The sequence below is a fragment of the Dipodomys ordii genome, unplaced genomic scaffold (assembly GCF_000151885.1).
Source record: "Dipodomys ordii isolate 6190 unplaced genomic scaffold, Dord_2.0 Scaffold21, whole genome shotgun sequence".
In the NCBI taxonomy this organism is placed as follows: domain Eukaryota; kingdom Metazoa; phylum Chordata; class Mammalia; order Rodentia; family Heteromyidae; genus Dipodomys; species Dipodomys ordii.
In genome coordinates this window covers 5,050,531-5,065,382 of record NW_012267237.1, presented here as the reverse complement: position 1 = coordinate 5,065,382, position 14,852 = coordinate 5,050,531, and the positions used below count along the sequence as shown (strand labels likewise).

General features: G+C 44.5%; 1 protein-coding gene across 1 annotated transcript in view; it reads right to left on the bottom strand.

The window, feature by feature from the left end:
• Positions 1-14,852, bottom strand: part of Adcy2 (adenylate cyclase 2 (brain)) — a 319,852-nt gene that overhangs the window by 36,685 nt on the left and 268,315 nt on the right. Inside the window, exons 15-17 of the mRNA XM_013013878.1 lie at positions 13,778-13,915; positions 7,373-7,492; positions 4,976-5,145 (exon numbers count right to left, since the gene is read on the bottom strand). Of these exons, the coding sequence (XP_012869332.1) occupies positions 4,976-5,145; positions 7,373-7,492; positions 13,778-13,915 (428 nt within the window). The remainder of the gene's footprint in view (positions 1-4,975; positions 5,146-7,372; positions 7,493-13,777; positions 13,916-14,852) is intronic.

Below are 14,852 nucleotides of genomic sequence, written 5' to 3'. Positions count from 1 at the left end.
GGGCTGTGTGGGGCTGTGCGGGCTGTGTGGGCTGTGTGAGGCTGTGAGGGGCTGTGCGGGGCTGTTGCGGGCTGTGCAGGCGGTGCGGACTGTGCGGGGCTGTGCGGGGCTGTTGCAGGCTGTGCGGGGCTGTGCGGGGCTGTGCGGGGTTGTGCGAGGCTGTGCCGGCTGTGCGGGCAGTGCTAGCGGGCCCTTTGCTACAGCGGTAAAGAGGCTCTTTGATTCACGAGGCTGGGCTTGGGGCAGTGGATGGTCAGAATTCATGACTCTGTGCAAGTCAGGTTCTGTATAATCCATTATTACCTCTAGCCCTAAATCAAACAAAGCAACACAGCCTTAAAAATAGAATGATTTCTTATAGATGATGCTATTCTAGTCAGAAAAAGGAAATAGATTACTGATGGCTGCTTTCTATGGAAGGAAAGAAGAAAGCGTGATAGAACCTAGCTAACCCCGAGTCCACGTGTTTCACTGTCAAAGGTAGGCAGCTGCGATTTCCTCCAGCCCTGCTGCCCTGCTGGCAGGGGTCAGACACAGAAAAACATGCTCCGTGCTTTTGGCAGAGGGAGCAAACAGGAAGGATTGGGAGAGCTGAGATACTCAAGACATTTCAACATTAACTCCAATGTATCACAGGAGATGCAGCGTTTGAAATCATTATTAATTTAAAGGGGAGAGCTTCAAGAGATGCCAGGTGTGCCAAGAAATCCAGCAACATCTACAGATGGACAGATGTGCAGTGACCCTTAGCTCCTTTCCTGAAAGCGACGAATTCTACAGTGCTTTCCTGACTCTCCCTTAGTCCATCGCCACTCAATGCAAAGTTGGTCAAAATATACCACAATAGCTCAAACTTAAGACGTCAGAGTTTCTAAGGGAGAGCAGGACAGTTCTCGAAGTTCAACGCTTGGGTCTCAAGTCGCATTTCTCCCTGTCATCCCGAGATGCCAGAGGATGCTACACTCTGGATGTGAATTCTGCCTCAGCATGGTGCCCGTGTGCTCTCTGCACAGCATGTGCTTTATTCTGCCAGCATGGGTTGGAGCATGGAGCTCCTAGCGGGCTCTTCTCTTCCAGGAATCTTTGGAACTAAGGGTCTAATTCTAGCCTCAGATGAGTTCATATGAAATAAGAAGTGTGGGTGAGGACAAAACACTTCGACTGCTGTCCTCACGTCAGTGTCATTGTAAGAGGAGCTCAGCAGCCCCCAGAGCTCTGGCTGTGGCTGGGGAGGAGAATGTCCTGGGTCAGAACTGGGACATACGATGGGCTCAGCAAAACATCTCGCAGATGATACGGAAGCCTGCTATAAACACCTAAGAATTACAGAAACGGCCTGTCTGGACCTTCCAAACACCAAGCTCCCGTTCTTCCATCACATGAAGCCATGTATCAGGATCCTACATGGCAGTGAGGTTAGGTACTGGAACGCTCTGACCTACAACAGAATTGGGTTTTATTGGCACACTCTCCCGTGGGTTGTTTTTTGTCCTTTGTCTCCAGAAAAAAATCTGCTTTCTATGTTTATGAATCTGTAAAAATATTCTTGGGTGTCCTTTTCTGAGCTATTCATTGATCTGAAGTTTGCCTAGTGCCTTGGTAACTCTATTGACAAGAGAACTGCCTTGCTGGCTCATCCATGATCAAGAACCAATTCAGTTTATAAGGTCCCTGCCACAGAGGCCAGCATGAGCTCGTGTGAGAAAGCCACACCTCTCCAACTGTGTGGTCGCGTGCTGGCATTGACTCCACGTGGACACCTCCACGTGGACACGCTCTTGTGAAAGTTTCTTTTCAAAACTCAAGAAGGTAAACAAAAACTGCCGTGGGTAATGATGAGACACATCCTGAAGGATCGGGAGCTGTGCTCTTTTCAAGGAAGTGGATGAGAGGAGAGATTGACAACCGTCGGCATGTCTGGAAGCTTTTATTCACTCATGGAATGGATGATTACTGAGCATGTACTACGTGACAAGCACTGCTGTAGGTTCCATAAACATGGCAGTGCCATTGAGTTCAGGTCTTACGTTGCTTCTCTTGAGAGATGAGTTAAAGTCAGTGGAGGGGACAGGGAGGAGAGACAGAGTCAGAGACAGAAATGGAAAGCACCAACAAGGCAGAAAGGCCATGTCTGATTCATCTAGGATCAGTCCTTGGAAACTTTCTACCTTTCTAGAGTTGTATCAACAACACAGGGCAGCTCAGTGCCGGGTATCCAGCAGGAGGCAAGGGCTGGAGTTAGGTTCTCTGAGTGTATTCACCACCAAGGAGGCACACATCCAAGGCTCAGTGAGTAGCAAGAAGATTGACCTTCACAGCTAAGCATGAGTCCCAGAAAGACCAGAGCAAGAAGCAGGAAACCAGCCATGGGAAAGGATGAAGATATGGTGCTCAGCAACAGGCCAGCAAAGGAACAGGGGTAAGTGCTGGGCGGCAGTGCCAGAGACCAGCTCCAAAAGAAAACAGGTGCTGTCCAGCTGTCTTCTGAACAGCCTCCTCCGTGAAGGGCATCTGAAGGGCATGTCCAGCTCCAGGATTCCGCAACATTCACTCTCCAGGCCCCAGGCCAGACCATGGTGCTATAAACATCTTACTCTCATCGCAAAGATCCTTAATCATTATTTGACAGCGTTCTTGACTCTCAGGAAAGAGCAATGCTGGCTGTGGCTTTGCATCTGGCATGAGTCATCGTGTTGTATCCAACAGGTACCAAGGCTTGAGAACTCAAGTGACCATGAGCTCCTGCTCTCCAGCTCTTTCACCGAGCGTGGCCTGGGAGCTTGCGTTACATGAGATGAGTTTGCTCTTGTGCCATTGCGTCTGGGCTCTTACAGCAAAGGGACACGTTTGGTAATGCTGGCGCAGGGCAGGGATTGTGCCAGAACCTCCTGAATGAGGTTAGGGAAAGAAACTGGTGCTTCCCTGGAGAAGATGCTGGATTTGGTGGTGGAAGTGGAGATGGAGCACCCAGGCTCTCTCTCAACCTTTCCTAGGCTTCGAGTCATGGTAAAACCAAACGAAGGGAGAACACACAAACAAGACTGACATGAAAGGAAAGGGCTCCCAAAGCTAAATGCCGTTGTCTTTCCCAAGTAACTGCACAGCGGGGTCCACAAAGAACCTGGCAGTCTCTTGCTGAAGTCCATAGAAATAATCCTCTGCCCAAACCTGGCAGGCCTCACAGTTTCTTTCACTTCCCCTGTGTGATGGACACCAGCACTTCAAATGTAATAAAGGGAAATGTACAGGCGTCACCCACCAAGTGTAGAAATCGGCAGTGCCACGTCTGTTTAGGAATATGATACAGGTTCTGACAAATGTTGAAGTATACTTGGCTGGAGATTTTGAGAATTTATAGGAAAATTAACTTTGGCTTTCACTCTCACCATGAGTAAGGAATCATAAAATCTGCTTAATGCAATTATGCAATTTGCATCTCTACTGCTATAAGCTTGATTACAGATGATTGGGGTTTCACCATCTAGAGGATGACAATTAAGCATGGCGGGGAGGGTTGCTGAGGTTGCATTTCTGGAAGTGTTTTATACTGGCAAGAAGTCATCAGTATAGTGACTGCCTTCTTCAACTTCCAGAGCAACAAATGGATGCCAATAGTTGAGACATTTTCTTTATGCTCCAGGAAGGAAATAGAAAATAATTTGGAGGCCGGGCGCTGGTGGCTCACGCCTGTAATCCTAGCTACTCAGGAGGCTGAGATCTGAGGATCGAGGTTCAAAGCCAGCCCGGGCAGGAGAGACCATGAGACTCCTATCTCCAATAAACCACCAGAAAACCGGAAGTGGCGCTGTAGCTCAAGTGGTAGAGCGTTCACCTTGAGCTGAAGAGCTGAGGGACATCGCCCAGGCCCAGAGTTCAAGCCCCACCACCGAAAAAAAAAGAAAATAATTTGGAGGAGAATGCAAAGCAAATACCCTGAGGCTGGGGGTCCATACACACATTTCAGGCTTGATGTAGAATATTCTGTTACTGAGTTGTGAAAGGGAGAGCATCATAAAATGATTAAAACATTGTTCTTCAAGCAGGGGATATGATATTTCTTATAAGCCTATGGAAGGAATTTGATAACAGACAAGTTTTTCTACAACCGTATCCCAGCACGATTCTGCTCATGAGCTTCGTATTCCAAAGATTTTTTGAGGCTCTTCACTTCTGCCCTTTCCACAACAGTAATTAAGAAATCTTTACTAACCTGAACACCATCAATATAACTGAATATAACTGTATTTTTTTCTAAGTATTGTTCTGAGCTGGAGACTGCTTTACCCTCCTGGGTGATGTTGCGGTTTCTGGGGTGCTGTGAGCTGGAGTACTGGGACTGGGACTGGCAAGTGGTGGGTAAGGGTCACTGGTGTGTAATCAAACTCCCTACGATGGGCAGGACAGTCCCTCAAACAGGAATGATTCAATCCAAAATGCCAACAAGATTGGAGCAGAAAACCTTGGATTGCTTTTGTCAATATAGTTCACATTAGGCCAGTGGTTGTGCATACCTGCAGTGCCAGCTACCCAAATGACCAAATAACAGAGTTCAAGTCTACACTAAGCAACAGAGTGAGACCACCCCATGTACACACACACACACACACACACACACACACATATATACACATATATGTGTGTGTGTATTTATACATATGTATGTTCTTCTCTCTCTCTATATATATGTATTTCTCCCTCTTTCTCTCTATATATGTGTATTTATTATATACACATATTTTTCAGGTATTATGATACAAGGCTTTTCTCTAAATCATATCTTCCAAATACCTTTGATGACCCATATTCTGTTATCAATCACAAAACACTCATCATCTTTCAGAACCATCACTTTAAAGAAACTCCCTTCACAATCACTAGCGACCATGGACTTGCTTCTCCACACTCAGTACACACTCACTATCTCATCAACATGAAAGAACCAAAGCAAAAAGGAGAAGGGGAGACGGTTGCTCACCTCTCAAACAAGACCTGGCTGTAGGCATCAAGGGTGTGGGCATGGGTGTGGAGCAGGATGGTGTTGTAGCCCAGCAACGCTAGCATCATGATCAACATTTTCAACTCGTAATTCACTCGCAGGAAAACTGAGCAGGAGATCAAGCCCAGAATGCAGCTGTATATGAAGTACTGTGGCAGGGAAATAAGAGAGACAGACCTTGAAGATCTCTTTAAGCTGTCTGGGAAAGCAGATGCCTGGGTCTACCCTCTGATCCAGCAGAAAATGCCTGAGTACATTTGATTTGTGTGAATGACTCATCTCTGTGCCTTTCTGATCCAGTCTGGCAGGAGAAGTAAAAATAAACATATACAATGCCAAATGCTTTCCAGATACAAAGTTAAAAAAACCCTACATCGCATAGATTTCATAAACAAGCATCATGTATCTCTCAAAAATGAAAATGGTGTGACCCTCTGATACATTTATAATTTTTTTAAGTCAGTACTTGGAACATTTTGGCCTTCCAATTTTTTAATACATGAAAAGGATATAAATCATTGTAGATAAATCTGTGAAAAGCATAAGAAATCGTAGACTTTTAATTAAAAGAGAAACTGCATGTCACAGCATTTGAGATGGAATGGATTTAAACTATAAGCCTGGGCCAGGGTGGACCATGAGTGCCCTGGAAGCTGGACAAATGCCAGAAGACTCTGGAAATGTGGCATGTCCCATATAGCCCTAGCACGTCCCAGCTTAGTCCAGCGGAAGCTGGGGTACGTGTGCTCCCCTGATCTACCGCACAGATGGGCTGAGGATAGCCCTAGCCCAATCCTGCTTCTGTTGCTCACTGACTCGGTGTCACTCGGTCAATCTGGACCAGCACCCTAAAGGCTGACATTCAGCACTTTCAGGATAACAACTCTTTTACTGCTGTACACTGGCACTCCTCCTAAGCTTCCGCTTTTGTCAAAGGGGTTTCGGCTCAAATGCACGTGGAATCTGCTGGTGTTCTTCAAAAGTTAGCCGTCATAACCAGTGTTGCCCCACTGGGAGAGAAGACAACATAAAAAAACCACTTACATGGCGGCGGTGTCTGTGTGTGTATATTTGGGAGGGGTCCAGGAGACCGGGGGATTGAAGGTTGTTTATTCAGGTTCTCACAGTGCCCTAGTTTGAAATGCATATCAATGTATTTCATATCAATGTAATTTACCTAGGATTTCACGTGTTAGGTGTGAATTCTTGTCCAGTTCTAATATCATGACTCAAAGAGGAGGAGGAGGAGGCAAATCATACAGCAAATTTAGTTATCCCCCAACAGAGAGGGCTCCCAAATCCACACAGGAAGATGCAAGCCAGTAAACCATTCTGGAGAACTCAATGACATAGGTGGAGAAGACCATGGCTAATTCTCACGAGGACTTAGGAGGAGACTTCATCTGAAGACCAGAACCCTGGGGATAAAAGTTAATGCCCACGGTCCCCTGTCTTCCTTGTCCTTGGGGACATGGTCATGCTTCTGGAATCTTGAAAGAACTCCTCAGTTCACTGTGATGGCACACAGAGGGGTAAGCTCCCGGGAAAGGAGAACGATGAGAAGGGGGAGAAGAGGAGGAAAGGAAAACATCAGGGAACCAATCAGTTCAATAAGCTGGCAGAAGTAAAATTTATTGTTATGCTGATGGATTAAAATACTGCTTGGAAATTTTGAAAACACATGTATAAAATGAATTCATTTCAGTTTGTAGCAGTCACTGAGCATTCTGTAAATTGACTATTGGAGATAAAAATTAAATGGATAAGACCTCTGTTACCTTAAGAGGACTGGTCAAGAATGGGAAATGTTCAAACACTGTTTTTTTTTTCTTTTCATGAATAATGTGTGAAAGAAATTATAAATAGCAGATGTAACATTTATACTAATAAGACTTCATGTGTTAAGAAGACTTGAAAAATTTCTAGATCTTTTGTGACACTGATTAAAATGGGTCAAAATGTCCTTAAGAATTACTGAAGGACAGAATCACCGGGGAGCAGAAATAAGTGACACAGATTCTGCCTCCATCTCCATAGTATCAGTGAATAATCTTAATTCACAGAACCATTAGTAACATCTATAATCAACCAGACATAGAGACGAAGTGACATAACCATGAATGTACTATGGCAAGGCACAAGGAGGCGGTGGCGGTGGCAGAGATAGTGTTAAACTGGCTTCACAAGTTGGCAGACAGTGGTGGTGGTTAGAGTTTATAACTCAAGACCTACCAAAGAACTGAAAAAAAGTGGGGGGCCCTAACAACAATAAAATGAAATTCTAAAGCAAACCACAGACCGAATCTGCAACATAAGCTGCATAGACAATAGCATTCTGGAAAATGACAAATACAGCAACGAGTGTGACATTCTTACCGGAAGGAAAAACAAGTTTTGTGCACGCAGAATGGCTGCTTGGTTATTTGAGGCAGAAAAACTTGAGTTTGTGGTGTTGGCAGTGGGAGGAACCGTTTCCTCCGAGTCACTCAGGAAAAACTGCAAAGAAAAATGTGTCTTTTCTTAGTGAAATGGGTGCAAAAGCAGAGGAAACAAGTACCAGGCTGGAGCTGCGTTTACTGTCCTCACAGGTAGTGAGTAGCACTGGGAGTCAGCATAGCCCCGTGTCTGGGAACTGTCAGTGCGTCCAGCGTTCCGAAGCCTGGGTAAATTCTATTCAATAACTAAATAGATATCGTAACGTTCTGCTTTCAGGAGGGAGTTTCTGGGCTTCAAGATTGATGCTAACCAAAACAGAATCAGCAGTATCATATACCTCACTCTGTTTCCAGACACTGAATGCACCCACAGAAACAGGGCTTTCAATATGGTTGTCTTTTTTTTTTGTCAGTCGTGGGGTTTGAACTCTGTCCCTCAGATCTTCAGCTCAAGGCGACCAACCTACCACTTGAGCCACAGCGCCATTTCCAGTTTTCTGAGTGGTTTATTGGAGATAAGCATCTCGCAGAGTTTCCTGCTTTGAACTGTGATCCTCAGATCTCAGCCTCCTGAGTAGCTAGGATTACAGGTGTGAGCCACTGGCGCCCAGCTCTTCGTTTTTTATTTCAATGTGTTTTCTATCGTGGTTCAAATAATTAATAAGTCAATATGTTTACATGAGTTTAAGGAAGGAAATTGATTTTATGGGGAAAAGGTAATCACCAACTCTACTTGTTTCTATTATTGTGAACACCCAGTGACTCAGATCCTGAGGACTGCTGATTTGTAATGGATATCCTCTGTACTGTAGAAAAGTGGTAGGAATAAGAACAGCTCTCTTTTTCTTTCTTATACCTGTCTCTTCCCCCCCCCTCTCATTCTGTCTCCGTCTCTATCTTTTCCTTTTTTCTTCTTTATCTCTTCTCCTTCTCTCCACCTCTTTCTCTGCCCTTTCAACATGAGACACAGACTGTTTTAGTGACTAAAGACCAAGTTGTTGAGGGTTCTGGAAAGATCAATCACAGAATCATGATTTGGACCAGATCCTCTTTCGTGAAGAAATTCACTGTGTCTGTTAAGTCTAGACTGTATTGTCTGCATGGGGGAAACATTCACAGTTTTAAAAGTAGAACGAATTTTGATATAATTCCTGCAGTTGCTTTTTCTGCGGGTGCTTTTCTTTGTCTTGATTTATTACCTTTGACATTATGACTCTTGTCAAACATCTAGATTAATTTACTTAGTAGGCAGGAAGATATTTGGCATATTTCTGCATACATGACTCTTCTGTTTTACAAGTGGTACTAGATATAATATTTTTCCTTATTATGTAATTTGATAAAACCCAGCAAAATATTGATTTAAAAGTCAAAGAAGGTTGGAGGAAGAGATTTCTTTATTTAGTGCTAAATTATATATTACAATCTTAATTTTCTAATCCTTGAGAAAAAATATGTCAGTAAAAAATGAATAGCGTGATTACTTAGCAAATAATACTGGGCTCTAAAACTTCACAAAGTTAGATTTGACCAACCCTAAATTCAATTGACTTAAACACTAAGAACCAAGGAATGACCAAAAAACACCAAAAAAAGAGAGCCTACAATGCTATCACAAAGTTTACTTTCCGGTACCATGGTCTAAAAATAACTGATGAAAAGTCTTTGATAACATGGCCACACTGGCCAGCCAGTACATAGCAGGGGGCATTATGCTCCCCTGTATGAGAAAAAATACGTCTTTACAAGGGTGCGGTAAGGCCAGATGTGGTGGTTCACGCCTGTAATCTTAGCTACTTTGCAGATGGAGATTGAGAAGTCAGGTTAAGCCCCGGCTAGGCATAAAAGTTCCTGGGACTCCCTTTCAATTGCTGGCTGGGTGTAGCGGTGTGTGCCTACTTTTTCAGCTCTAGGAGAAGTACAACACCTTGGTATACTGGCACTTGTCTGTCCTCCCCAACATAGGCAAGCACAAGTAGGAGGATTGGAGCCCCTGCCAGCCGAGGCATAAAGGGAGACCCTCTCTTGAAAACAACCAATGTCAAAAGGGATTGGGGGTGTGGCTCTGGGGGTAGAGCACATGCCTGACAATCAAGAAGTCATGAGTTCAATGAGTACAATCCTCAGTCTCACCAAACACAAACACCAAGAAACCAACACACACAGAAAACAAACACAAAGAAACCACACACACACACACACACACAGACACACACACACACACACACACACACACACACACACACGGTGACATAAATACATATGATGTTGCAAATATGTAAAGTAGAAACCTGTAATCACCATGGGCATGACCACACCCCTAGCTCTTTGGCTCCCTTTCTAGTATCTATTAAGTATACCCCAATCAAGCAAGTGTTTGAATTCCCTATCCTCCTTTCAGATATACTGCTTCAACTTCTCTGTAGAAGGAATCTCCACAATCATAATTATTTAGAGGAACTGCACTTCATAATAAGTTCTAAATCCTTGGAAATAATTAGACAATGAACAACAGAGCTTCACAAAATCCTAAAGAACACTGCAAAATCGCTTCCTAATTTTGCAGTCCCCATACTGGAATTAATGCTTCTCAAATAAGGTGAGCACATAGAAACACTTTTATTTGGCATACTGTGAACACACTGTTTACCATGATATTTACACCTGATAATATTGCTGCATTTGTCTTTTAATTGGAATCTGAAGTCCAGATTGATTAGGGACGAACTACTGATAACTTCTTGTCTGTGAGGCTCACAAGTTGTTATAACTTATTCATACTAAATCTCTTGTAAGTTTCTCAGATTTGATGTGAGTTGTCACATGATAATGTGGTCAAGTTCAGAGTAAACCACAGCATTCCTGTCCGGGTGCTCACGTGTGACTACATAGTCTGCTGGGAATGAAACTGAACAAAAGAAGGGTTCTTTACAATTTGATACCACAACATTCCTATAATTGAGACAATACAGGGCACTGTGTTCATTTGTTATGAAGGTATTTGTGGTCACACAGATGAACACCAAATGTTTAAAATAGTCCAGTACAATCTCCCAATTCAATTTACGTCAATGGACCTGCATGTTTTGTTACTCAATATCAGCGCAAAACAAGAGCTTGACAAGCCCATTCCTTGAACACACTGTCCCTACTGAGCCTGTTCTGATCAGCACTGTGGATATACAGGCTCAGCAACAACACCCGTGAAGAGGAATCAGTGCTGGACCTGGTGTGAACTGGCTCATCTCAATAGTCAACAGCAGACACTGGTCAGCAACAGCCTCAAGCCCTCTCAAATTATGCCCAAACATCTGTCCCCTGTGAGGTAAACAAGGGGAGGGCAGGCTACGTTAGAGGAGCCATGAATCAGGGCTGCCTGTCATCGCCGCACAAGCCCAGGCTCCGGGCTGTAGCGTCAGTACGAAATGAGAGCTACCAGCACAGACAAAAATGTGAGACAAACCAGACACAAAAGAACAATTACAATGGCCTTCCACTGATAGAAGACACTTAGAATGGACCCGCTCATGGGAACAGAGAATGCCAGCAACCAAGGGCTGGGGAAGGGGCTGCGGGGCATTAGTGGTGCTCAGAGTGTTTGAGATGACTAAGTTCTGGAGATGGGTAGGGATGATGTCATAGCACTGGAAATGTCCTTAATGACACTAATCTGTGCTCTCAAAATGGCTAAAAAAAGCCTTTTAGATAACTTCTTTTGCATAACACAAATAATATTTTTTTAAAAAGGGAAATAAAGAAATAAAATTTAAGTATCTATGATTTATCCTAATAAAAAACACTTTACAACCACAGGGGCTACGCATGAAGACTGGAATTAGGCTATGACCTGAAACAGAAAAATGCAGTTTGGGGACTTCATTTTCTTCCCAATGATGTAAACAAAGAAGGTGCATACACATACCAAACTTCCACCCAACACAAAGAATGACTGTTCTTCATAGGAGGCGTGAATCCACACCTCATTGCAACCACAAGCGGAAGTAGGTGTGGGTAAAGCAGACAGACAGCACAGGCAGTTATTTGACTACGTTCAGGGGAAGCTGGGCTGCTGTCACTCCAGCAGGAGGTGGTTTCTTCCCCAGCTGAATGGAAGAAAATGAAGCTCACCACCTTGGCCCTATGCCCCAGCGAGGGAGGGAAGGAAGGAGGAAAGAAGGAAGGAGGAAGGAGAAGGAAGAAAACAAGAAAAGAGGGAGGGAGGAATGGGAAAGAGGAAGGGGGAGGGAGGGAGGAAAGAAGTAAGGAATAAGCAAAGAGGGAAAGAGGAAGGGGAGGAGGAAGGAAGGGAGAGAAGGGAGGGAAAAGAAAGAGGGTGGGAGGTGAGAAGGGGTGGAGGGAGGGAGGCTGTTTGGCTTCCTATTGGCTGTTGGCCGGTGGGGAAGGTCAGCTCCCAGGAAGCGCACTGGCCCTCTCTGTGCGTGTACAGGTGAGCACAGGTGAGCGAGGAGGAGGAGTATTTGGTGTATTCTTAGGGTTTTGCAGCAGTCACGCATCCTAACAGTAACTGAACACCGGCCTCTAAGGCTGTGAGAAGGGCTCACAGTCCCTGTCTTGAGTCACTGCTTCTCTGCCCCTCCTCCTCAATGGATTTTACTGCTCGGCTACTCCTGCAGCCTTCATCTACCTGAATGCTTTGGCTCTCAGCAGTGTGTCTCCCGGGAAGCCGGCTCTGGGGTGGTGGGACTAACGCACATACACAGGGCACTGCATTGCACATGAAAAGCCCCATCTAAGGAAACTCACTTCCTTCATATTTGTACAGTTTCACAGTGTCCTTTGCCTGCCTGTGCCTCAAACCTCCACGACATCTCAGGGAGCAGGAGGCTGCGCCGCACTGCTCTGACGCCGTCTTAGGAGGTTGCAGGTTCCATTCCTAATCAGGGCCAGGCATTCTGGGAGTGCCCTCCCCCCCTGCAGCTTGGGCCCAGCTTGTCAGGGCTCCAGTTGCTCAGCCACACCCACCCCTGAATCCCAGGGGTGTGGGAAACTGTGGTCTATGAGAGGACCTTGAGACCTGATCTTGTGCAAACATGTCTATCCACTCCCCAGCCTTGTGCTTCACTGATTCTCAACATACATTTCCACTCTCCTCCTAGATCCAAGGGTCACCCCTCCATCTTTTTTTTAATGTTTTTTTTATTGTGAAAATACTGTACAGCGGGGTTACAATCACATGAGCAAGGTAATGAATACATTTCTTATCAAGCATTGTTTCCTCCTCCTGTTTTTCCCCTACCATCCCTTCCCTCCCTTTTCCACAACTATATCCCTCCCCATGCCCCCCCCACGCCTAAATGGTAAAGTTGGTTTTTTGACATGGCGTCTTGTACATCTCATTGTTGCGATGCATCAACCTGTATCTGTATTTAAGCGATGATTTCTGCCTGGTAGGCTTTTACCAGCCACCCCAGTCCCTCTGTGTGCATTCACTGCTGCCCTACTGTGTTTCAGGATGGCTTACTCAGCTGCCAGTCTACCACGAACTCCTGGAAGGCACAACGTGACTCAGGGGTCTAGATGCCTCACATTTATGCAGTGGGAAATCTATGTCAGGAAGATATTTATCATTATGAAGTTATGACTGTCTGGTCACCTCATCCAGATTAGATGGTTCTGTGAATTTCCAAGCACCAGCAGTATCTGCAACATTCACATGCCAAGATTCATTCTGCTGCTGGTGACAGGAGAATACAAGGTGACAGGAGTTACAAGGAGATGGCTCCAGGTCATTAATGGGTAGAGGTTTATTTGGTGGGCATTGCAGGAACAATGACATGGGTGTGAGAGGAGTGGTCGTTGGTCCCATAGTTATGAAGTGTCCCGTCTGTCTGTCCCAAGTGTGGTAGGGATCTTATTCAGCTGAGTTTCAGAACCACCCTACCACAGAAGTTGACTCTCGTGTTGAGATGTGGAAATGGATGCCTGTGACATTAATGAAAACCTCTTCCAAACCTCTTCCAGCAGGAGCTGGGGTTTGCAATTGGGCCTTCCAGCCTCTCCACTTACCCACTGACTGATGCTTTTCATGCCCGCCCTGGTGACAGTGCTTGTTATTTCTGAAGCTTGCTGAGAGCCATCACGAGCAAGTAAGTGGGGACGTGCTTTAAAGTGGCTCATGCAAACACTTCCTTTTCAAAGTTAGACAAACCACGTTGCTGCTGTGAGATGCTGCATTCATAAGATCAGTCTTTGGGCAACTGGGCAAACTGGGCAAAACTGGGCAACCCAGTTTTGGGCAAGTTTTCAAACCTGCCTCAATCCAGAACACAGAAAGCAGGTGTGCCCTGCCTGACTGGAGTCCCGACCCACCCCGGGACTTACTTACCATGTTGAACACAGCCATGGTTAGGATGATGGCTGTTGTGATGATCGTGAGGGAGACCCGTGGCCAGGGACGATTTGCAATGATGCTGGATGACTTCAAAAGCCACATGAGAGAGGCAGAGGCTTTTTTGCTGCATTGCTAGGAGGAGAGAGATAAAGGAATGTATCTCCACTTAACATATTCTCTCAAGTTTATTAATAGTAATGTTTAAAACCATAAGAAGTACCAACATGGTTCAGAGACTAAACAAACAGATTCCATTCCCTCCAGGGACTCAAACAAGTCATAAAGTTGATTAAAATTATGTTGGCTTCATTGTTATGAACAAATTAAGTGATGGAGACACAGGTATGCCTTTACAAATAGACCTGAAGTTACATTTTTAAGTAATTTTTTTTTTGGCAGAGAAAAATGTGTCTGTTAATTAAATCACTCTGGGGTATGCATTGGGCTCATTTGAAAGTTAATATAAATTCAGCAGAGTTATGAAGAAAGTAGATCAGCATCAAGCAACTGTCAAGCCTGGTCTACCTTCTGCATAGCTTTTGTTCTCTCTCTCTCTCTCTCTCTCTCTTGGAAAATGACTGATGGCCTTCAGACTACACATTGCAAATTTTACCTTCCAGACTTTTTCTTGGTACAGAAGATGATCACAAGCATATAAACAGACCATAGACTTAGTTTGGTGTATGAATCTTCCAAGAGCATCTCCAGTGGTACAGTGTCTTCACCGTACTTGCCTTTCTTTCTTCCACACAGAGCTCTATTCAAAACACTTCTAGATGATATGATGACGTGGATCAATACATGACATTAAATTTCCCTTCTAAATTATCTTTTAGTGTAATGTACTGCCAGCTATACTTATATTGTATGATAACTGCAGAGACTTTTATTTTACAAAACAAAAACTCTGTACCAATTGAACAAGAACTTATTTCTCCCTCTGTCCAGCCTGGAAGTTCCCTTTCTACTTCCTATTTCCATGGTTTAGATCAGTCTAGACACTCTATGTCAGTGTAATTATGCAGTATTCATCTTTCTGACTCATTTCACTTCATATATATATATATAT